The 24,414-nt window shown below is 38.6% G+C and overlaps 1 protein-coding gene across 2 annotated transcripts in view; it reads right to left on the reverse strand.

The window, feature by feature from the left end:
• Ccdc146 (coiled-coil domain containing 146) overlaps positions 1-24,414 on the reverse strand; it is a 104,367-nt gene that overhangs the window by 13,364 nt on the left and 66,589 nt on the right. The window contains exons 5-13 of one of the 2 annotated variants that reach the window (XM_090332917.1): positions 19,589-19,646; positions 17,183-17,359; positions 15,473-15,546; positions 14,344-14,571; positions 13,372-13,558; positions 3,614-3,709; positions 2,041-2,211; positions 775-863; positions 526-690 (exon numbers count right to left, since the gene is read on the reverse strand). In XM_090332917.1, the coding sequence (XP_090189043.1) occupies positions 526-690; positions 775-863; positions 2,041-2,211; positions 3,614-3,709; positions 13,372-13,558; positions 14,344-14,571; positions 15,473-15,546; positions 17,183-17,359; positions 19,589-19,646 (1,245 nt within the window). The remainder of the gene's footprint in view (positions 1-525; positions 691-774; positions 864-2,040; positions 2,212-3,613; positions 3,710-13,371; positions 13,559-14,343; positions 14,572-15,472; positions 15,547-17,182; positions 17,360-19,588; positions 19,647-24,414) is intronic. The other variant, XM_090332918.1, reaches the window with a different exon arrangement.

The raw sequence follows: 24,414 nt of genomic DNA on the forward strand, positions 1-24,414 counted from the left end.
ACATTTAGTGTCATACTATTTGGCCTAATGTCTCTAGATTTTGTTCTATTGTAAATCTCTGCTAGGAGAGCCCAAGGCTTCTACTGATTATGACAAATGAGGGAGAATATTGGACCTATGTTCCTTTGAGTCTGTAGAATGCCACTTTCTTAACCACTCTGTCAAACTGCCTCCCATGAGGGTATTAGATGCTTTATAATTTGGTGGGGACTAATTGGGCCTAACTTCAAATGCGATGACAGAGTTCATGCTTTCCTTCTTGACCAAATGAAAAATCAAGTCATCATAGTAAACATATTTGTATACTGCAGGTTTTCAGTCACTAAAAATGTGCTTCCCAACTGAAGGTTATGTGTGAAATGAAGTGTTTGAACTGGGTTTTTACAGCTCTCTCTTGCTTTCTTATTTATGATCTCCAGGATATTTTTAGGGTTGTAATAAAATGAAAACAAGTTTTACTTGACAATAAAATACATTTTTGAATTAAAAGAAACCCAAAGTTTTGAATGGTGGTGATTATCTTACCTTTCTTGAATAACTGCACTATTTCTTAAAATTTCCAGTTCATTTAATGACATTTTATACCTTTCTCTTATTTCATTTGCTTTCTGGTAAGCTTTGTGAAGCAGGTTCACGAACTTGTTTCTTTCGTTTCGAATGGTGTCATACAATTTAGCAAACTCACGGAGTCTGTGAAAATATGAAGTGTTCTGGAAACTTATAAAGTAAAACTCAGCTTTCCCTTACTTAAATAGTAGATCACGAAATTTTTACCTCCGATGAATTTCACGTTTTTTCTTCTTGTGTATCCTGATTTCAAGATCTTTGGTTTTAATTTCTTTCATAACGCTGTTGCATTTTTGCTGCAATGTAGAAATCATGGGTGAGATTAACAACAACAATCATAACCATAATCACAGAGCTGTTGCAGCTGAACCTCACACCATTTCTACTTAAGGAAAATTCCATCTTGATTTTCTAGGTTGTGTAGAATAGGGAGAGGGGATTGGAAAATCTGGAAACTGCTTGGTCCACTGAAGTAATTCATACTGGTAGTACCAAGAAGAGAAAGAATTGAGAGAAAGTAGAGGGCCAGCACAAGCTGAGAAAGTCAAGGAAATTATTGACAGAAGAGTGACTGGAGCCTAAACATTCAGAATAGGTGTGCGTGGAGTTTTTGGAAGATAGGTGAAGGAAGATCTCTAACTACATAGCCCAGGTGGCCTTGAACTCTTAATCGTCCTGTCTCTACGTCTTGAGTGTTGGGATATATAATCTTGGCCACTCAGGAGGTGGAGATTAACATGATCATAATTTGATAGGCAAAATCTTAGCAAGCCCTCCTCCCTCTCAACAAATAAAACAGTAAGTTGTACTTGGCAGGCTGGGCATCCAACCCAGGACGACGTAACGCATGCTAGGCAAATTGTCTACTGCCGACAGATCCCCAGCTTATGTACAGATTTAGACATTATCCCTGGTAGATAATTAACTAAATTATCCCTAAATAATTAACTAAAATCTAGTGTTAGAATTTTAGCAGCATGGTTGGTTTTGTTTTGGGACATTTCATAGGGCTGTCTCTGGCACTTGGCAGGCGTTTGGGAGAATGGGGATGTAGCAGTGACTAAGGATGTCCTGGTACTGCTTTGAATGAGGCTCACTTGATAGGAGGGATAGCTGTTCAGTGCTTGCTACTGCTTGTCAGTTGTCCTTGGCAAACCATATTGGGATCTGTGAATCCAGTTTCTCTCTGTGGCCTATGTAGCTACTAGCTCTGTTCCTTGAGGCAGTCACCTTATTTGCACTGAAGGGACCATCTGTTCACATCTTTTCCTTTTCCTCTACACTGCTGACTATTGGTAAATGAATCCTGGGACTTGTAGTTTTTCCCTCCTTAAATCAGTGCATGATTGAATGTTGTTCAGTCACTGGGATTTGAAGGAGACTTAATAGTAACAGTTTTCTAGTAAATTTTGCACTACAATGAGTGCTCTGAACTCCATAGTACTTAAGGAATGGCTAGTAGGATACAGTTACCTGTGCTTTCAGGTAATCCTTGGACTTCTGCTCCCTCTCATCAATTTTGATTTGTGTCATCCGGATCAGGGTGAAAGCCAGCTCCCGCATGTTTTCTTGCTCCTTCATAAGCCTGCTTTCTTCTGCAATTTGCTGTTCCACTAATTTCGACTCACCTTCTGAAAGAATTTTCTTTTGAAAAACATAACAGTCGTAATTTATTTGACTGAAGGAACACAGTAATGATGGTATATTAGATCTCTCTCTCCCCCTTTCTCCCTCTCTGCCTCTTTCCCTTTCCCTGTCATCCTCCCTCTCTCTCTCCCTCTCCTTCTCTTTCCCTCTCTCCTCTTTCTCTCTTTCCATTTCTCCCTCTCTCTTTGGTTAAGCCACAGCACTTCCAGTTTTCTGGTGGTTAACTGGAGATAAGAGTCTCCTGGACTTCCATGCCTGGCGTGGCTTTGAATTACAATCCTCAGATCTCAGCCTCCTGAAGCTAGGATTACAGGTATGAACCATCAGCACCTGCAACCTCTTATCTTTTGTATGTGGATTTTATTGAAAGATAAAGTTCATCCCACTGTTTTAGATTTAACATCATCTTTTGAAAGAATGTGGAAACCAGTAAATGAACAGGGAAGTTTTCCTATTCAGATAGTTTCAGGAGACTTGTAAGAAGAGCTAAAAAGCACATCTAAAAATACTTCAATAATTATTTCAATAAACATAAATTGGATTTTTTTGTGGGTCATGGGGCTTGAACTCGGCCTGGGCACTGTTCCTGAGCTCTTCAGCTCAAGACTACCACCCTATCTCTGGGCCTGGGCACTGTCCCTGAGTTCTACAGCTCAAGGCTACCACCCTACCCTTGAGACAAGCCCCATTTCCTGTTTTCTAAAGGTTCATTGGAGATAAGAGTCTCAGGTCCTTTTGTTCCCAGGATGGCTTTGAACCTTGATCCTCAGATCTCAGCCTCCTGAGTAGCTAGGATTACAGGCGTGAACCACTGTGCCCAGCTTAAAAATTGGAATTTTTAAATGAGATACTGGTAAAACAGAATAGTCCAATTTTAAAATATAATTGGTTTGTGCAAGTTTTGCCATTTCAAATAAATCCTTTTTGTCTCAAATTTAATGGGATTGGGGTAAACTTTAAGATGAAGAAGGACCATGTACACACAAAAAAATTATTCACAGTAAGGTTTGGGATTCAGAAATGTTGAAACTATAGTTTCATGCAAAGTTTATTGCTAGTTGCCTATCATTCAAAGTTTCCTAGGATTCATCATACATTTGTGATGACAAATGATTAAAAGTCTTGTTAAAGGCCAGGCATCAGTGGCTCGCAATGTACTTCTAGCTACTCAGGAGGCTGAGCTCTGATGATCACAGTTCAGGGCTAATCCAGGCAGGAAAATCTGTGAGACAATGATTTCCAAGTAATGACCAAAAAGTCAGAAGTGGAGTTGTGGGTCAAGTGGAAGAACACTAACTTTGAGTACAAAAGCTCAAGGATATCACTGAGGCCCTGAATGCCAGCCCCAGGACTGGCACGTACGTGCATGCATACATGTTCAGATCTAGCTCATATTAACCTGTTGGATCAAATTCCTCTTAGCTATTTCAACTTCCTTCTGGAGCTCTCTCCTTCTCTCAGGTAATAGAGCATCATCTTTAGGAATAGCATCCATCTGGAAATAAAAATATGAAGTAAATGTTTTCATAAATAATGTTCTAACCAGGCACAGTGGCTCACGCCTGTAATCCTGTCTACTCACGAGGCTGAGATCTGAGGATCAAGGTTCAAAGCCAGCCTGGGCATTAAAACCTCCATGAGACTCTTATCTCCAATTAATCACCAGAAACAGGGAAGTGGTACTGTGGCTCAAGGGGTAGGGCAGTAGCCTTGAGCTGAAGAGCTCAGGGAGAGTGCCTGGGCTCAGGGTACAAGTCCCATGACTGACAAAAAAGGAAAAAGAGAAAAGAAAAAAATGTTCTATGACACATAGTCAACCTCATAACATAGCTGTTGAACATTGTAGCAAATTATGATTCTCAATTTTACAGGAAATGCTTGTAACACTGAATATCCCTTACATAATTATGGCAAACTAAAATATGAAGACTTGCCAGCTGCCAAAATTTTATCATTTAAAGCTAAAATTTTTAATTTTCAATTTAATATTTTTGACAGTTTGGGGCCTTGAACTCAGGGCCTGAGCACTGTTCTTGGGCTTTCTCAAGGCTAGTGCTCTCTACCACTTGAGCCACAGCACTGCTTCCAGCTTTTTCTATGCATGTGATACTGAGGCCATGCTCCCGGCCTTTCAATTTAAATTTAAAAAAATTATTAATTTAATTTTTTAATAATGTTTAAGTAGTTGTATAAAGGGGTTCCAATTCAACATGTGAGTTTATGAGTACAATGCATCTTTATCCATGTCACCCTTTTCTTAATTCCTAGATAACACTCAGCATCAATTAAGTATGTGAGAAGATTCTGACAACTTATGTGAGCGATTTTTTAAATCTAATCCTCACAATATCACAGGATATGAAAATACTATCAATCCCAGCAGTTGTATAGATGAGGAGAATAAGGCACAACTCCACTACAAAGCTTGTCCAGCTCGTGAGTCTCAGAGCCTGTGATCTTACCACTGTAGCCTACAGGGCTCTACTTCATGGTTCAGGACCCTGAAGATGGGAAAATGCTGTGACTATTCAAGCAGTGGTTATCATACCAAGGAAATCTAAGTTCCTTTATGAAATCCTATAGGACAAAAAATGGTATCTATGAGTAATAGGGGAAATAGTTTGTTACTTCCATCTAATAGTTTGGTGAGTGGCTAGGAAGTTCTTACTGAAAAGAAGAGTCTCTCAGATTTTTAAAGATTTTTTGCCGCTACTTAACTTTCACCATTATTTTCCTGTTGTATCGGCTTGCACTTTTGCACTTATATTAAAGTCCTTTGAGTGAGAGTAGTTTGTGAGGAATCCCATTTCAGGTGTTGGGGCAGAGGATACCATCCAAGGCTATAGGAAAGCTCACCTGAGGGTTGCTTGTAGCCTACTTGACGTTAGCCATTTATCTCTAAACACATATGTCTCCAGTCTGATGTGGCTCATCTCCTCCAGGGACAGCACGTGCTTCCAGGCACTGAGCTAGTGTCTCAAGATGGAAATATCTGACTGTTTAATGAGTTCAGGCCACATAACAGGATCTGAGAGCCAATGACTATTTTAAAGGAGTTGAAATGTGTCTTTCGATGCCCCATCATCTAAGAATCAGTGTCCCTACAGGATGACCTTCTGTGCTGTCCAACTGCTTGCAGCCTTGCCTACCATAAACAGTAGCCATGAAGAGTTCACACTGGACTTAGGAAGATGAGCTCGTCTCCAGAGACTCAAGTCACAATATACAGAATCCTGTGGTTTTCTCTCACAAAGGAGAGCTCAATGTACATTTGAATAATTGGAAAAGACCAGGGAGAGTTAAGAAGCTAGCTAGCAAGAGCTAGAATAGCACTAAGCTCCTTCTTGGACAGAAATGTCTGGAGGCATGCTGGGTCCTGCCTGGTTTGCTGCTTCAATGAGCCTGAATGGGCTGCTTCTCAAATTCTCCCAAGGGTAGACAACGCTGCAACATGGATGCCACCCTGTACCAACAATGCTTGAAAGGTTGGCAGCAAAATGAATGGGAGTCTATGCATTAGTTACTATGTCAACTAAAGGCTCCTGAGTTGAATTATCAGACAATTTTTTCCTCCATTGTTTTAAGATATAAACAGCACTGTGTTGAATTATATTCCCTTTTGAATTCTGACTAACAGTTTCATGACTCCTTTTTAAATTCTCCATAAAAGATTGTTGTTCTTAAGGTACTATGTTATCTCTCATCTCTTTTGCTGTCCCTTGGTTATCTCATATTGTTACAGTATCTCACTTTGTTACCTGATATATCAGATATATTTGTATTTGGTTATTTGAAATTGGATAGGGAACGGGGGAAAACAAGATGAGGTATGGGGTGGGGGGGAGGGAAATGGGGACCAAGACATGTGAAAGGGTATCAATGTATGGGAATTAATGCATCATCTATCTGGCAAATATCATGTAACCCTTCTATATTAATTACAATAAAAAATATATGAAAAAAAAACTTAGGTCTGGGGCGGGGAGTGTGGCCTAGTGGTAAAGTTCTTGCCTAGCATGCACGAAGCCCTGGGTTTGATTCCTTGGTACCACATACACAGAAAAACCCTAGAAGTGATGCTGTGGCTCAAATGGTAGAGTACTGGTCTTGAGAAAGCTCAAGGACAGTGCCCAGGCCCTGAGTTTAAGCCCCAGGACTGGCAAAAACAAAACAGAAAACAAAACAAAACAAAAAACCTAGGACTCTAGTCTCAGCAGGAATTACATATGCTTGATTTGTGGGAAAGATTAACAAGGTAAACCACTGGTAGCAGAGCCTGCTAGTTGCCTGACTACTATCAGTCTTCCATTTTGGCCTTATTAATCAACTTCATTGTTGTCCAAAGTTACCATGTATCCAGGAATCCTCAGATACCTTTTGCGGACAGGGATGACTCACTATATGGGAGGAACAAACCAGTGAAATACAAGTGAATAGGGTTCCTGGAAATGAACAGTTTTCTTTTCAAAAGATACCCAGAAGGGCGTTGATGGCTCATATATGTCATCCTATGTACGTGGTAAGTGAGAATTGAGAGAACTGTAGTTTGAGACCAGCCTGGACAGAAAAGTTCATGAAACTCCATCGCAATGGAAAAATCTGACTATGATGGTGTGTGCATGGTATCCTTGCTATTTGAAGAGTCAAATCGGAAGACTGTGATCCAGGTATATAACTAGAGAGGAAGTGAAACCCTACTTCAAAAATTCCTGGACAAAGGAGGGTTAATGTCTTGGCTGAGTGAAAGAGCCTCTGCATACTCAGTGTGAAGTTCTAAGTTCAAACCCCAGTAACACACACAGACACAAACACATACCGGAGCTAGCTAAGTCAAACCAGCTACTGCCTTTTGCTCTCTTCCCTGACCCCTTACTTGTATGAGCTTATGGCCATATTGTGTTCATGAAGAAGAAATATACACATTAAGGATGACCAAAAAAGGCACTTTTAAAGAATCATGTATATTTTGTAATGTGAAATTTGCTGGCATGCCCATGTCTGTGAAAAAAAACCGAATCTATTTAACGAAGCCACTGGAATTTTCTGGTTTTGTTGTTGTTTCAGCAGTAGGGTTTCAATTTGGGGTGTCTTATTGCTAGATAGGCACTCTACTACCAACCACTATACTATACCTCCAGTCCTTTTTGCACTGATTATTTTTGAGACAGTCTTGCTTTCTGTCCAGGCATGCACTTGGACTATGGTTCTTCCTATGTTTTGCTTTCCAAAGTAGGTTGGAGGGCAATTGTGTGCCACCACCTCTAACTTGTGCCATAGAGATGGGAGACTTGTGACCTTTTTTTGCCTAGTCTGGTTGGAGCCATGAATCTCCTGATCTCAGCCTCCCCTATAACGTCGTTGACAGGCACACACCACTGCACCAGCTAAGTTGAGAAAAGGTCTTACAACTGTCATGCTCCTGACCTTAGCCTCTCCCATAGTTAGGATTACAGGTATGAGCCACCGGCACCTGGCTTGTTACTTCTTGAAGTCAAATTGGAAACTTCATTGCAAGTAAATCTTCCAAAAGTAATCTACAAAGTTAAGTTGTAATTCGGCTGAAATCTCCAATATTTACATGATCTCAGGTAACTAATCTTTAGCTCCAATTTTTAGTTTCATGATGTCAGCAGGCTTGGTAAACTTGCTTTGGTACTTACAGTGTAGCATTTCCCACTATTGTAACCAAAGCATTGAAATATATAAGATAAAAAAATGAATCATCTTCTGTTCCCAATTTCTACTGTCAAGGTTCCTAGGGATCACTATTATTAGTTTTGAGGTCTGTTCTCCCAGGCCCCATGAATCTGCATAATCATTTCTGTCTTCATAAGAAACCTAAATTTTCTGACAACCTCAATTATTTGATAGCAATAAACCTCAGGTCAAAGTGTACTGTTTTGATGTTTTCTAAAATATTTCAGACATTTATTCATCTCTTAAATTTCTGGGAGAGGCTCCTGTACAGTGAAAGGTGGTAGAAGAACTAAACAACTGTCTTGGGAAAAATAAATTACAAAGAATAGCTGAAGCCTTGCATGCTCGCCTTTTATCTCTTTCCTTTTTGGATTGCATGCAAGTATGTCCAGAGGGACTCTCCTCTATTCAAGGACTGCCAGCTGTGGGCAAGGCACGCTAATTAGAAGTCCTAAGATCAAAGAGGAAGTTAAATAACTCACTGGGCAATCATGAGGATTTTTCTTGAAATCAAAGGAAGAAGATTTGATACATTTAGGTATCTTTTGGTTTAACATTGTATAGATGTTGCTTTATGTATCATTAAATAAATAGTGTTGACTTGTTAAAATCTGAACAACTTGTGCATTCTGATGTAAATTCCTCTTTAATCAAGGGGTTATACATTTATATAAGGGCTCATATTTATTTATTGATTTATTTTAACATTTTTATTGTGATTAACAGAAGGGTTACATTATATTCACCAGACAGAGGGTGCATAACTTCACAAACATTGGTACTCTTACTCATGACATGGTCCCCATTTCCTTCCCCCCTTCCCTATCCAATTTCAAATAACCAATTAAGCACATATAAAATATATCAGATAACAAGGTGAAAAATTGTAACTATATGAGATAACCAAGGGATGGCAAAAGAGATGAGAGATAGCATAGTACATTAAGGACAACAGTCACTCATTATATGGCTTTTGTTTCCTTATCCTGGAGGTCCTTTCATTTAGTGTCATACTATTTAGCCTGATGTCTCTAGATTTTGTTCTATTGTAAATCTCTGCTAGGAGAGCCCAAGGTTTCTACTGATTATGACAAATGAGGGAGACTATTGGGCCTATGTTTCTTTGAGTCTGGCTTACTGCACTTAATATGATTTTTTCTAAGTCTTTCCATTTCCTTACAAATGGGGCGATGTTGTTCTTTCTGACAGCAGCATAGAATTCCATTGTGTATTAATACCACATCTTGCTGATCCACTCATCAACTGAGGGACATCTGGGTTGGTTCCATATCTTTGCTATGGTAAATAGTGCTGCAATAAACATCACTGTGCTAGTGGATTTGGTATGCCTTTGTGTCTGGATGGTTGGGTAAATGCAAAGTAGTGGAATTGCTGGGCCATAGGGGAGCTCTATGGTTAGTCTTTTTAGGAACTGCCCTACTGCTTTCATAGTGGTTGAACGAGTTTGCATTCCCACCAACAGTGTAGTAGTGATCCCTCCTGTCCACATCCCCTCCAGCATCTGTTGTTATTAGATTTCTTGATCCTGGCCATTCTAACTGGAGTGAGGTGGAATCTTAAGAGTTATTTTGATTTGCATTTCTTTTATGACCAGAGATGTCGAACATTTCTTCATGTGTCTATAGGCCATTTTTGTTTCTTCTTCAGAGAAGGCTCTCTTTAAGTCTTTGGCCCATCTTTTAATGGGACAGTTGTTACTTTGGAGATTAGTTTTGGAGTGATTCAATTTTTTGAGCTGTTGATAAATATTTAGACATGAGGCCTTTGTCTGCTGTATGGTTAATGAAGATCTTCTCCCACTCTGTAGGCTTTCTAGTTAATTTGCTAGCTATGTCCTTTGCCATACAGAAGCTCTGCAGTTTAATGCAGTCCCCCTTATCTAGCCTTTATCTGATTTGTTGTGTTTCTTGGTCCTTATTAAGACAGTTTCAACCTGTGCCAAGGAGACCTAGTGTATCTCCTATTCCTTCTTGTAAGATTCTCAGTGTATCTGCTTTTACCTCGAGGCCTTTGCTCCATTTGGAGTTAATCGTAGTGCAGGGGGACAAAGAAGGATCCAACTATATTTTTCTGCAGGTGCTTAACCAGTTCTGCCAGCACCACTTGTTGAAGAGGCTGTCTTTCTTACATTCTATTTTTTTTTGGCCCCCTTATCAAAGATTAGGTGGCCATAGGTCTATGGTTTAATATCTGGGTCCTCAATTCTATTCCATTGGTCTTTAGGCCTGTTCTTGTGCCAGTACCAAGCTGTTTTGATTATTATAGCTCTGTAATAGAGTCTAAAGTTTGGTATTGAAATTTCTCCTGTGCTCTTCTTTCTGCTAAGAAGTGTTTTTTCTATACAGGATCTTTTATTATTCCATATGAAATTTTGTATTGCCTCTTCTATTTCTTTAAAGAATGACATTTGGATATTGATGAAAGGGCTCATATTTATAAGAGCATATACTCTGCCCCTTATATATTTACCTATAGCAACAAGCCTCACCGTTGGAACAGATCCCAGCTAGTTCATAGGGTTAAATGAGTTAAAATCTTGGAGGCCTTGGAGCATGGCCTAGTGGTAGAGTGCTTGCCTAGCATGCATGAAGTCCTAGGTTTGATTCCTTGGTACCACATGCACAGAAAAAGCCAGAAGTGATGCTTTGGCTCAAGTGGAAGAGCATTAGTCTTGAGAAAGCCCGAGGACAGTGCCCAGACCCTGAGTTCAGGCCCCAGGACTAGCAAAAATTTGGAGAACTAACAGAGCTCATGGTAATATTAAATATGATGGAAAGATTAAAGGGAAGAAAATGTGTATGGAAAAGCTGAGAAAATTTTTCTGGTAGCAAGCCATACCCCCCCAAAAATAAGAGGTTAAAGAAAAGCTGTTTAGAAGGCCTAACATCTATTCCTTCTCAAACTTTCAGCTAAGATTGAATATAGATCTATGATTTACATCAAAGAACTCCAAGAGAAAAAAAAATAGCTCCAAGAGAGAACAGGAAAAATAGAGTGGAAAGAAAAAGGGAAAGTTCAAGACAGTGTTAGAATTACATGGCATGATTCAATGAACAAAGAACCTGTTCAGCACCTAGCACAATGAATACAAATTGAAGACTTACACATGAGAATCTCATTGTCATACTTAAAATTTCTGGAGGTAGACCGGGAGTTTGGCCTAGTAGTAGAGTGCTTGCCTAGCATGCATGACGACCCAGGTTTAATTCCTCAGTACCACATAGAAAAAGCTGAAGTCAGTGTTGTGGCTCAAGTGGTAGAGCTCTAGCCTTGAGAAAGTCCAAGGATAGCACTCAGGCCCTGAGTCTGAGCCCTGGGACAGCCAAAAGAAAAATCTGGAGGTAAAGGAAGGAACCTAAAAGCTTCCAGCATGTCAAAGGAAAGCTGTCAAATAAAGGATCAAGTATCAGAATGACATCAAATTTTCTTAGTGATTCAAGAAGTTAGAAGACAAATTGATCAATGTCTTTATTTGGAGGAAATGTAATGTAACTGATACAATTGTATTAATATCTGAAAAAATTACTTTTAAGGCAACCCCCCTACATTGTAATTGGCGATTAGAGTAAAAGGAATCAAGTCATCTATTGAGACTGCAATAAGATTATGGAATGTATATATAAGAAGCATAAATATGTGTAGTTTGCAAATAAGTAAGAATAACAGTTTGCTTTCTTCAGATAAAAAGATTACAGAGAAAAAGACGAGTACCACCTGAATGTAACTAAATATTAATCACTAGTGACACTAGTAATTCTAACCATTTTTTACACTGCTGAAGGGTTGATATTTCTGTTATGCTCCAGAAATAAATAATCCCTAAATATCATAGCTTCAAGTCCCAAATGCTGTTTCTTACAATGCCTATAGCCAATTAAGATGACTCTCCAAAACTACTGCAGCTGTTCCCATCTTCCTGCCTCTCCATTCCATCACACATGTCCACAGTCACCACAGGAAAGGAAGAAAGGGCTTGAACATCTCACATTGGCAATTGGATATTCCAAGCTGAAAGTGATGTCCCCTATCCACAATTCCTCCATCCAGAATTAGTTATGTGACCCTTCTCAACCCCTAAGGGAACAAGGAACTCTCAACGTTCTGTGTTCCGAGAAGGAGAGCGCCCAGGCTCAGGTTAGGATTGAATGTATCTACTGCAGTTGGAAGTTCTGTTTAATTACTGAGGTCATCCTAAAAAGGCAAAGTTCTGTACCTGAAGTTGCTGCTTTCACAGATGCACCTCTTTTTCATCAAACAACAACAACAACAACAAATGAACCCAAGCCCAGAAGAAGGATTCAGCCCTGTAAGGATCTTCCGCCTTCATAGTAGTACTTGATCCTTCAGTGTTGAGAGTGCTGACCGAGAGAGGCCATTGAGGCAAGAGGTCCAAACCTCTCAACTGGGAATAAGAAGTAGCACGAAGGTAACAGTTATGGTAAGCATCCTCTGGCTAATGTCTGCCTCATACACTGGGGAGCTTGACCTTGACTTTCAAATAGTCCTTGGCTAGTTGGAGCTGCTGGCCAACTGACAATTGATACTACATTGTTTCATCAGATATGCCATGGCACCATGCTGGGTATCTCTCCTCTCCTCTCCTCTCCTCTCCTCTCCTCTCTTCTCCTCTCTCTCTTTCTTTCTGTCTGTCTGTCTCTGTCTCTCTGTCTCTGTCTCTGTCTCTCTCTGTGTGTGTGTCTCTCTCTCTCTGTTTCTCTCTCTTTTTTTTTTTTTTGGTCGGTCATGGGGCTTGAACTCTGGGCCTGGGTGCTGTCCCTGAGCTCTTCAGCTCAAAGGCTACAACCCTAGAGACACAGCCTCACTTCTAGTTTTCTAGTGATTGATTGGAGTCTTGCGTTCTTTAGTGTCCGGGCTAGCTTTGAATCAGGATCCTCAGATCTCAGCCTCCTGAGTAACTAGGACTACAGGCATGAGCCACCACATCTGACATCTCTCCATTTCTTATTAGCATCAAATTAGTTGTACAAGGGTATTTTACTTCGGTATGTCCATGTAGTCATACAGTGTAGCTGATCAGACTCATCTCCTTCTGTGTCTCTCTCCCCTTCTTCCTTCCCACAAAACAAGATTCATTGTTCTGTTTTCTTATATGTTGAGTAGGTATTTTGATCATATTCACTTCCCTCACTCTCACCAGGACCCCCTGAGCCTACTTCAGCTTTTCCAACAATTGGCTGGCCCAATTAGTTCCCTACCCAAGTTGATGTCTGATCAAAATAAAACTTTTCCCTAGTCTTTGGCTAGAAAAGGAGCACAACAAGCATGACAAGACTATACACATGGTATAGTAGTTTTCAAATGCATCAAACATTTGAAAATTGTCTTGAAAGGCAATCTTTTCCATTTTTAATTCTAAAATGTTTTTATTTTTAAGGATAGCAATGGTTGAAGAGTCAGATGTTAGTTTCTAGCACTCACCTCTAGTAGGAGCCTTTGATGCATAGCTTGAGTTTGAGTGAGTGCATCTGAGGATACTTTCAAGAGCAGTTGCATTTTTTTCAAATTTCGAACATCTCGTTCTTTCTCTCTTTGCTTGCGAGAAAGTTCATCATGGTAGTTCTGCTTGTCAATGACACTGTTCCGCAAATTGATGTCCAAGAGTCCTCTGACCAGGTAAAGAGAGAAAAGGAAAGTGATCTGTCATCACCTGTTCTTCATGCTTTTCAAATCTTAATATTATAGCATGCTCAGAATGTACCTACAGAATTATTCTGCTGGTCAAATCTTATAGTGTAAATAATGCTCAAAGCAAGTATCATTTAGAACTGCATCTTATCAGACCCCCAAATATAATAACAGATTGACATAGACAAAAGCCCCCCAGTTTCCCTGAAATTTTACTTAAAAGTGAGAAGGCTTGGAGCTTTAGCTCTGGGTTGGGAACACGTGCTCAGCGTATTCAATCTGGAGTTCAGTCACTAGCACTGGGAAGAAGTAAAGTATTTCCAGAAAATCATATCATGAAATTGCTCTTACTAAGAAAATCTTGGGATGGTCTCAGAAATATTATTCATTTATGATCATTGCAATGACTCCCTGTAGCCTTTGGTGGAATGATTAATCTGTAACCATTCTAGTGATTTAGTTTTTGAGGAACATTTCAGAAACTTACAGCATACAGTAGATTTAGTCTTTAACTTTGGAAACTGGAGAATTAAAGAAAATTATGTGTAAAGAATGGAAAAATTCCATAAACTTGCTTATTGAATCAAAATATAACCATCTAAACTTGGGTTTTGTCTCTCTTTTTGCTTTATGATAGTACTTGGGATTGAACTTTTGCTAGGTAAGCCTATACCATGCAAGCCACACTTCTCAGCCCCAAGATAGTTTTAAGTACTCAAAAATATATTGAAGAAAAATGTAGATGACAGGACATATAAATATAACCTTTCAGATAGGGAAGATGCTTCACTTTCTCTGGCTAATTCCAACTGCTTCACCAATTGGACATATTCTCGCTCTTTAAATTCAAGTAAGGCTCGTTTGCTTTCCACTTCCTTTATTACATCCTCCTTCTCTTCCATTACAGAACTAACTTTGTTTTCAATTTTCTTTAGGACATCATTTAGCTCTTTGACTTCTTGTTCCAAGACAATCTTTTTCTTTTCCATTTCTCTGTAGAGGGAACACACACACACACACACACACACACACACACACACACACACACATACGTATATTATTTTTATCCCATGTTGTCTTCGTATATTATCAGGAATAAGAGTTGGTAATAAATTCAATGGTCTCAGAAATTTAGAGGAATTTAGAGTATCTTCCCTGAGTGCGCCTCTGGGTAAGGATTTGTCTCTCTCTGTTTCCCACCTCGATCCCCACTGCGGTGCTGTGTGATTTTACCCTTACTTCAATAGCTTTCCGGAACTAATCTGAATTTACCAGCTGTGGTGATACTGAGTTTGGTCTGTAGAATCATTGCTATATATTTGTATTTTCCCCTCTTCTTTTAAGATCGGACACAGAAAAATCTTATTTCTCTAGATTACACACACACACACACACCCCTTTCCTTTCCTTCCATCTTTTCTGTTTTTCTTTCTTTCCTCTCTCATTTTCTCTAAGTTCCCATTTCTCTCTCCATTCCTTTTTCCTTCCTTCCTTTCTTCTTCCCTTCTTTCCTTTCTTTCTTCCCTTAAAATCTATAAGATTTCTTCAATGAATCTGAATATCTGAGAGTGTTATACATTGTGTGATATCAATTTGGGCTGTTGCCTGGCTGACATAATTCAAGACCTTGAAATTCTAATTAGTTTAGACAGTTATTCCTTAAGTTGTTAAAGTCAATTGGAGTACTCCAAAAATATGATATAACTTGAAAACAGAATATCAATCCATAATCAAGATGGAAGTGCTATATATTTGCTATGATATTTTCTTTTACAGAACTTGCTGTATACAGCTTAGGACCCAAAGCAAGTATTTCTAAAACTATAACGTCTGCACACATCCCTTAGGGGAGGTAGGGTTGGTTGAGATTCAACATAAAAATATGAAATCATACCCTTTCTTGCGCATTATCTTTTCTATGTCTTTTACAATTTGTACAGGAATGGCTTGATGGTGGATCACTTCATCCTAGCAAAAAAACAAAAACAAAAACAATCATGTTAAATCATGTAATCTTGGGCCAGAAGTGATGAAATAAAGCAAAGTAAATAGGAAAAAGGAGCTACAACATTTAGAGTTCTTACTAGCTGCCCTATGTGTATTAAATGACTTAATTTTTTTTTTAGTCAATAATCACACCCAGTAAGGCAGTTACTATTTTAAGAAGAAAGTAGCAGGGTATGCCAACTATATTTGTTGCTCCCCAAAGATTCCCCTCACCGAGGTCCCTCTTCCTATACATGCTGCTGGGGGCTGGCTAGTAATGATAGCTCAAGAAGAGAGGAAGTTACTCCCCTCTCCACTGGATTGACATCGGCTGAGAAGAGCACTCTCTTAAGGGAATGGGGTAGAAGAGGGAGAAAACAGGGAACAGGTAGGACCACGAACTGACTAGTGATTTAGCAGCCTCTCCCCACTGGCTCTGGGAAACAGCTTCTATAGAGCATTTCTAGATCTAAGGATGTCTTTGGTGTCCAGCTGACACTAGAGTTTTCTTAACATGTGTTTCATATTTTGGTTCTAGCTTCTCCCCAAACTTTATTTTCCTGCATCAGTTCCTGGTAGGATTCCCCTAAGATCTCTGCCTCAATTATTGAGTGTCTTAGGTTCTGATTCCAAGAAACACTGCCTAGGGATCATTATAGGAGAAGTTAAATCATTTTCTCCACAGTCCCTTAGTTAGCAAATAACAAGGCTAAGATCAGAAGCTAAGTTATCTAACATTACTTTTCACCATGCTCTGTGGATTCATGGAAGGCTCTGCTTAAGCCTCATGGCAAGGATTTGGGAAAAGTCCTTCCCTGCCTAGACTGGAACTGGCATGCAGGCTGTACTCAACATAGCATTATGATAGGGTCGGACGTTTCCCTGTGGGATCTTGCTCAATCCAGAGGCAGATCCACGTTCTGTAAGCCTGAAACTTGTGTGATTCGGAAGTTTCTTTACAGAAAAAGAGTTAGATTTAGGTATGGATGCTTGGAAGAGATTCATGCAAATGAAGGACCGAGCTTCACTGGGTGCCTGGAATCCATCTTGGTTCCTATGTTCCAGATAGTAGCTGGGCACACATTTACCAACTGCTCTAAGACTTAAGAAAAAAAATCACAATATATAATCATTATCCTTTAAGTCAATGAGTCCCAGGTGTCATATTATAAAATAATTCTACGTTATTGGAGAGTTTTATATTTCCCAAGATAAAATGAATTTTAATTGTCTTCTTTTTATGGTAAAAGGAAATACAGTGAGAGAATCACGCAGAGAAGGACAAAGTAATGCAAATATTCACAGGCAGTTAGGATATTTGGTTGCATTTCAAGGAAGCACTTGTGTTTCTGACACTCACTTCTGATACTGAAAAGTATTTGGGGGAAGGAGGGTGTGGAGAGGTGCACTTTCCAGAGTCAGGGCTTTGAATTAGAACAATACCATCAAACATGTGAATTCCCAGAATTTAGGTTGACTTTGACAGAATGCATCACAATTTACAGCATTTCAGTTTGTGTGACAATACCGCCAACCACTGTCAAGTCTAATCTTGATGCCTATCTTTATTTTCATTCATGCACAATGTTAAATATTTATAAACAGTCCAGTAACATACCTTTAAAGCAAGCTGATAGTCTAACAATTCTTGGAGCTCTTTCTGCTCCTTTACTAATTGCTTTTGCTTAGATATCAAATCTTCACGTAAGTTTTTAATTTCTAATTTCTTCTGCATTACTTCCTTACGCAATTCTTCAGTACCTTCTCTCAGAATTCTCATCTTCTTCTCCATTTCCTGTAAAAGCCATAAAAATTGCAGGTGATATAAGATGGAAAAACATTAATCTACCTAAAAATGGAAGCAAACATCATTCACTTGCCATTTCGATTATATTTCTTTTGAGGCTCATGAATGATTTCTTACAAAGTTAGATGTAATTTAATTTGGATATATTCACTGAGGGCATGTTTAATTAAATATTTTTACATTAGATTTTAAGTCATTTAAAAACTAGTGTTTTGTATATTTTAACTATTTTCAAGTTAATTTTTAAACTCATACCCAAAACGTTGATAAAAATAAATACCTATTTTTTATATAGCTTTGTGACTTGACAAAATCAGTTGCAAATAATCTTTGAATATCTGGCTTTTGGTTAATCTGAGTCATACGTGGCAACTAAAGATAAGGGGATTCAAATTTGGGATGACAAACTTTCTATCTCTTAGTGCTACTATTTCTCACACTAATATTACTTTTTTAGCTTTTATACGTTGTCCCCAAATACCCTCTTCTCAGACTCACAGGAGATCATGTTTCCATATCTTATTAATGGATAATGTTGACTTATGAGAGAGAAATCCTATATTCAGAAAGGTTACAAGGTACTAACTAGATGGATCCAGTAAGACTGCTCTGGGCTTTCTTCCCAGCTCACTCCAACTGGTGCTAGGAAAGAGGAAAATCAATTAACAGAAAATTAATTACTGTTATGCTTGAATAGCAAATGTCCTTCACAGACTCAAGTGTCCACACTGGGATGCCAGCTGATGGTGCTATTTGGAGAGGTTCTGGAAATCTCAGAAAGTAGGGCCTAGCTACAGGAAGGAGGTTACCAAGAGCATGACTTTTAAGGTTACACTTGCTCCTAATCTCTTCCTCATTCCTGCTTCCTGTCCTCCATGAGATGAACAGCCATCATCTCAGAATCAGCGCAGCCAAGTGAACACAGACTTTACCCCTGGAAACCATGGTTTCAAAAGATATATCGTTCCCTCTGGTATTTTGGTCCCGCCTCTACACAACTTACTAATATACCTTGTTCCCCAGGGTATGCAGGCCCCTCTACAAGGTTTTTGCTCTTCTTCCTGTTAAGAGGAGGCCAGTCTTTCTTAGACATAGCCATGTGCATTGTCCTGACTAATGAATGTTATAAAAATGATTTAAATAGTGGCTCTAAAAAGTTCTTGCATGTCAAGATTTTCCCTCTCTTGAAGCTAGAAGCCTTTCTAATGTCACATGATCAACTGACGTGTGATGTCTGATCTGCCTGACTGATGCATGGCTGACATGCAAGTGAAGCCAGTCTGAACCACCCAGCTCCCACGAAACCAGCTCAGATGAGAAGAATTGAGAATCATGGAAAGAGTGGTTGTTTTAAGCCATTATATTTTGAGATGCTTTACGTTTTTTCTTGGTCATAGGGCTTGAACTCTGGGTGTGGGTGCTGTCCCTGAGCTCTTCAGCTCAAGGCTACCACCTTACCCCTGGAGCTATAGCGCTACTTCCAGTTTTCTAGTGGTTAATTGGTGATAAGAATCTCACAGACTTAGTGCCCGGGCTGGCTTTGAACATTGATCCTCAGATCTCCTGAGTAGCTAGAATTACAGACATGAGCCACCACAAGATAAATAAATAAAGCAAGATGCTTTATTTTTTGTGATAGAAAATTGGTACATATTCTTTATAAAAATTTCTTGCAGTGACTTGGGATATTCTAAAGAGCTATGTGAGTAATAGCTATAATGAAAATAACATTTTAAGTGCCAACCACAAAATTTATTTTCTTCTGGAAACAAAGTAGATCTATGTAGCTGAACATAGCCAATATTAGATGCCAATGAACCCAAGCTTGTAATAGATACCACTTACATTTTATTCAGAAGTTCTGTGTTCTTTTTAGCATTACCAATCGATACGAATTTTCGGTCTTTTTTCTGTCACGATGATGATGATGATGATGATGATGATGATGATGACGATGATGGTGATGATGATCTTTTGCCTGTCCTAGGACTTGAACTCAGTGCCTGGGCACTGTCCTTTAGCTTTCTCACTTGAGCCCATGGCACCACTTCTGACTTTTTCTGTATATGTGGTATTGGGGAATTGAACCCAGGGTGTTGTGCATGAGGGGCAAGCACTCTACAACTAAGCATCATTCCCAGCCCTGAAGATGATTATTTTTTAAAGAGATATTTGAATCGAGCCATATCGAATAAACTCTAAGTAATTAATACTTACTCCTGGCTTAGGTATCTTCTCAAATTCCTTTACTATGAGGCTTTTTTCTTCCTTTAAACTGCCAACAACAACAACAACAACAACAAAAAACAAGTTTGACAAAATGCAAGAGAACACGTGCTTTCTATTTTATCTTGTATGTGTCATTACCAGGCTTGTCCGCAGTGTCCTGGGTCCATTCTTTACAAATGCTTCTGACTCCCACAGGCTCCACTCCTGTGTTTCCTCCCCCCGAACCCTTCTATAGTCCTGTGTGCACATGCCAAGGCCACCAGTTATCCAGGATATTTAATCATGTGGAAGCATGAACCTCCCTGCAGACCCAGGCTCCTTCCAGGCAGGCCCCTGGGCCTGCCTAGCACTACCAACAGCCTTCTAATGGGTCCAGCTTGCCCAAGTCAGTCAGTCCTCAACCACCACTATGTTCTAGCATAAACAAGATCCCATCACATGAAATTCTTATCTGACCTGGACCAAAATTGTAACTTCTTTCCAAAGCCTATAGGACTCTGCAGAAATTGACTCTCCAGTCTGACTGAAGCCCTCTTTGGTTCTGGCCACAACAGCCTTCTGGTAAACCCATTCTTACCTCAGGTATTTGCCTTGTGTGGTGCTTCTAACTGGTTTGGAATTTCTACAGATCTTTGTGTAGCTCATATATATCTGTGTCACCTCTGGAGGTGACACTTCTTGGAGGTATCAGACCACCAATCTATGATAGCACCAATGTTTTCATTACTCATTTCTTATCCTGCTTTACTTTTTGTTTGTTTTTGAGACAGGATCTTGCTATGTAGTCCATGCTGGTTCCAAACTTCTGATTCTTCTGTCTCAGACTCCCAAGAGCTAGTATTGTAGGCATATATCACCATATTTGCCCTGATTTATTTTATAATATTAAACACTATGACATTATATTATATACTTGATTTAGTTCCAGAAAGCCTCACCTCATAAGGGCATAGACATTGTTCTGCTCACTATTACTTCATCATTACCCTTTAAAAGTACTTGCTCATAGTAAACCCACAATAAATATTTACTGAAATAAATAGTACAATGGCAGTTAGTTCCAGTCTTTCACTTATTATTTGAAGCATAGTTTATAATCAAATGAGGTAAGGATATACATATAGAAATACATCTTCCCGTACTATGACCTAGTGCATCTCATTCCTCTACAGCCAGATTGGCATACAACTTCTTAGAAAACATGGGAAATTGTTTAAAGGTGTGAAGAAGAGGCTATTTTTACTTTGATATACTGATCAGTTCTATTAGAGAAGAACACCTTAGTTGAGAGAAGTATAGCAGAGAACCAGATGGCAAGGAGCTGGGTATCCAAGGACTTGAACAGATGTTTTATGTAAAGGACAAATTTTGATCAGCATCAAGTTTAAACAAATACTGGATGTATTTAAGGATAATTCATTTCAATTTTGTTTCCCTCCCAAACTATTAAAAACTCTCACATGAACTCACAAGAAGACCCAGTAAGCATACCTTGTCTACAATTGTATCTCTTGATTTCTTGGTTAAGCTTATAAGAATCAGCCTTTGGCCCCCCTGACAAATGAATTCCCAGGTATGTATTGTACCATTCTCCCAATCTGGATATATAGGAGGCCTACATTTTACAGCTTTCCCTTGTTTTTGGATTGGGGCTGTGAGATGAATTCTTGCCAATGGAAGGTGAATGGAAATAAATACTACCAGTCTTTCTGGTCATATGATCTATTTAGCAAATATAGAGATGGAGGCTATGTGATTTTCACTGTATAGCCGGAGTGAGTCAAAAGCAAAATTTTGTTATTCATGACACTTTCAGACGTATTTGTTTTTGTGGTGCAGCTGATGTCTAACTTTTGTTCCCCATGCTGCTTCCATATATTCAATTTTGTGATGACTTTTGAAGTGGGATCTCTAGCTTAGAATTTCCTTGGTGTTCAAATGGTTTATTTTCAGTTTCCTGTGGGACAATTCTAGCTGTGTATACCAAAACCCCCTCACACTAAGTTTCTTATCTTCCTCTCTCAAATGTACTATGTTCCTTTTCCTTCTCTCAGTCAAAGATATTTCCATTTGCTTAATTTCCTAATTTACAAACCTCTGAGCCATTCTTTCAATCCCCTATGTGTCAGTAGTGGGATGGGAAAGGAACAATTTTGCCCCTATGTGTCAGTAGTGGGATGGGAAAGGAACAATTTTGAGTCTTTATTCCTCACAGCTCTCCTCCTCCCTGTCAGGAAAGACTGAGTAGAACTTAAGGAATCGAAGTATAATTGATCTTGAAGAAGTAAACTCTCCAAGCCCAGTAGGCCCTGAAGCCACTCTAGCCACCCTATCCCTTCTAAGAATGTTTGAAGGGTGTGGAAATGTATCGTAAGAGCTCCCTGGTCCAGAGGCATAGGCTCACCAATGCAACAATTCATTCACTTAGGTATGCTTATAAATCTGATTACATATGTTATGTATGTTCAAATATAAGTAAGAGAAAGACAATAATAAGTGAAGAATTAGGATTATTTTCTTATTATAAATTATGTGAGCTATTACAAGGCTATCTGAAAGTAATCTTGGATTAGATGTAAATATTTATTCCTAACTTTATTTCTAATACTAAAATAAGTAAAAAGCAAACACAAATGACAGCTAAATAACAGAGGAAATGGAATCATATAAAATGCTTAGTTAATACCATAGGAAACAGAAATTATAGATAAAAATAGGAATGAAGAAAGACAATAAATACAATAGAGTGACATATAAGGTAATCATTAATCCAGCCTTATCAATAGTCATGTTAAATGCTCATTAAATAAAAACAAAAACAAAACAGGTTGTCAGAATCCAAAACACGAAGACCCAACTACAGGTTATCTATAAGAAGCTCATCTTAAAAGTAAGAATTTATAGAAATTAAAAGCAAATGGATAGTAAAGCTGTACCAGGCTGATGCTAATCAAAAGAAAGTAGGGGAGTTGCATTACAGGTTAATCACCCTTATTCTGAAACTCTAAAGCTGGAATGTTTCAACATATGAATTTTTTTGAGAGTTGACTTGATCTTCAGTTTCTAATTTGAATTAGGCATTCAATTGGGCTAAGAAGATATCCCCATATTCGAAAAACACTGAAATTAGAACATTCTGGTCCCAAACTTTTAGCACAAGTGATAATCCTCAATAATCACAGAGCGAAGTTCAGAGCAAAGAAAGTGATTAGGGATAAAGGATGGCATTATGTGTAATGAGAGAGTAAATTTTCCAAGGGGACAAAACAATCCTTAACAGGTGAACGCTAATAACAGAAAGTCAAAACACATCAGCAAGTCTGATGGAACTGTGAGGAGAAATAGATGTATTCCCAAGCACAGCTGGGGACCTCAACATTCTTCCCGCAGTTGGTAGGATATCAGTGATATTTACAGGAAGACTTTCCCCGCTAGATAATGTCATCATTGAAAGATGATATTCACAAAAGAATTGACATTTATAGGAAGCAAAGCCAGACTTTTTTATTTCAGAAATCTAATCATGATGATATTAACAAAAGAGGCTGAAAACATTACAAAGTATACTAAATAGGAAGATATGGTTTCTTTCCCCTGTTCATGAGAATAATATACACCAAGAATATTTATATTTTCACTTTAATGGTTAGGATGAGATGACATGATGCTGAAATGAAATTTTAAAAATTGCTTCAGGCTTAGTCTGAATGTTCTAAATAAGTAATAATGGGTTGGATACAATTACTTGTTCATCATGTTCTATGACTCCATTTTACACAAGACACTTCCTGAGGAAATCAAGAAATAATTCCCATATTTTTCTTGTTTTTCTACATTTCATGATTATTAAGTGCAAAAAGCCTTATGATTTTCCAAATATGATAATACAAAAATTTGGATATAGAAGATTTATTTATAAAATAAAAGTCAGGATGCAGAGATTATTGAACTGACTGGTTATATCAAAAGGAAATGGCATGAATCAGTGGATATGGAACATGGAACAGACCAGGATGTATTTTTTTCTTTTTTTTTTTTCCAGTCCTGGGCTTAAGCTCAGGGCTTGAGCACTGTCCTTGGACTTTCTCAAGGCTAGAGCTCTACCACTTGAGCCTCAGCACCACTTTCGGCTTTTTCTAAGTGTGCGGTACCAAAGAATCGAACCTGGGTCTTTGTGCATGCTAGGCAAGCACTCTACACTAGGCCAAACTCCCGGCCCCCCAGGTTGTATTTTTATGAAACTTTATTTGTAATATGTAGATCAAGGTGAATGTGACATTCACTTTGCTATAGTTGTTTATGGAATAGGATGAATCTCAGTTTTTCAGAGGTTGAACTACTTATACTTTTGCTTTCACAGCTTGCAAAATTGGAGCTATTTTAATTTCCATGTATTTACCCTACACTTTAGGCAAGCTGCCACCAGGGGGTGGTGGTGTGCTATCATATTTTGGCTTAAAAGATCTGACGCCTGTGTTTGAAAATGGTGAAACTGAAGTAAGCCCATAAGATATGAACTTAGTTTTAAGTATAAAATTTTATTTTCTCAAACTTCCCATGCTCCTGGATTGGAAGAATTAACATCATAAAAATGGCAATCTTGCCAAGGGCTATCTACAAATTCAATGTAATACTCACCAATATCCCAATGACATTCTTTAAAGAAATAGAAGAGGCAATACAAAATTTCATATGGAATAATAAAAGATCCTGTATAGAAAAAAGAATTCTCTGCAGAAAAAACAGTGTAGGAGGAATTTAAATACCAAACTTTAGACTCAATTACAGAGCTTGGTACTGGCACAAGAACAGGT

This window comes from Megascapheus bottae, chromosome 5 (genome assembly GCF_031878675.1).
Source record: "Megascapheus bottae isolate mThoBot1 chromosome 5, mThoBot2.hap1, whole genome shotgun sequence".
NCBI classification, from domain to species: domain Eukaryota; kingdom Metazoa; phylum Chordata; class Mammalia; order Rodentia; family Geomyidae; genus Megascapheus; species Megascapheus bottae.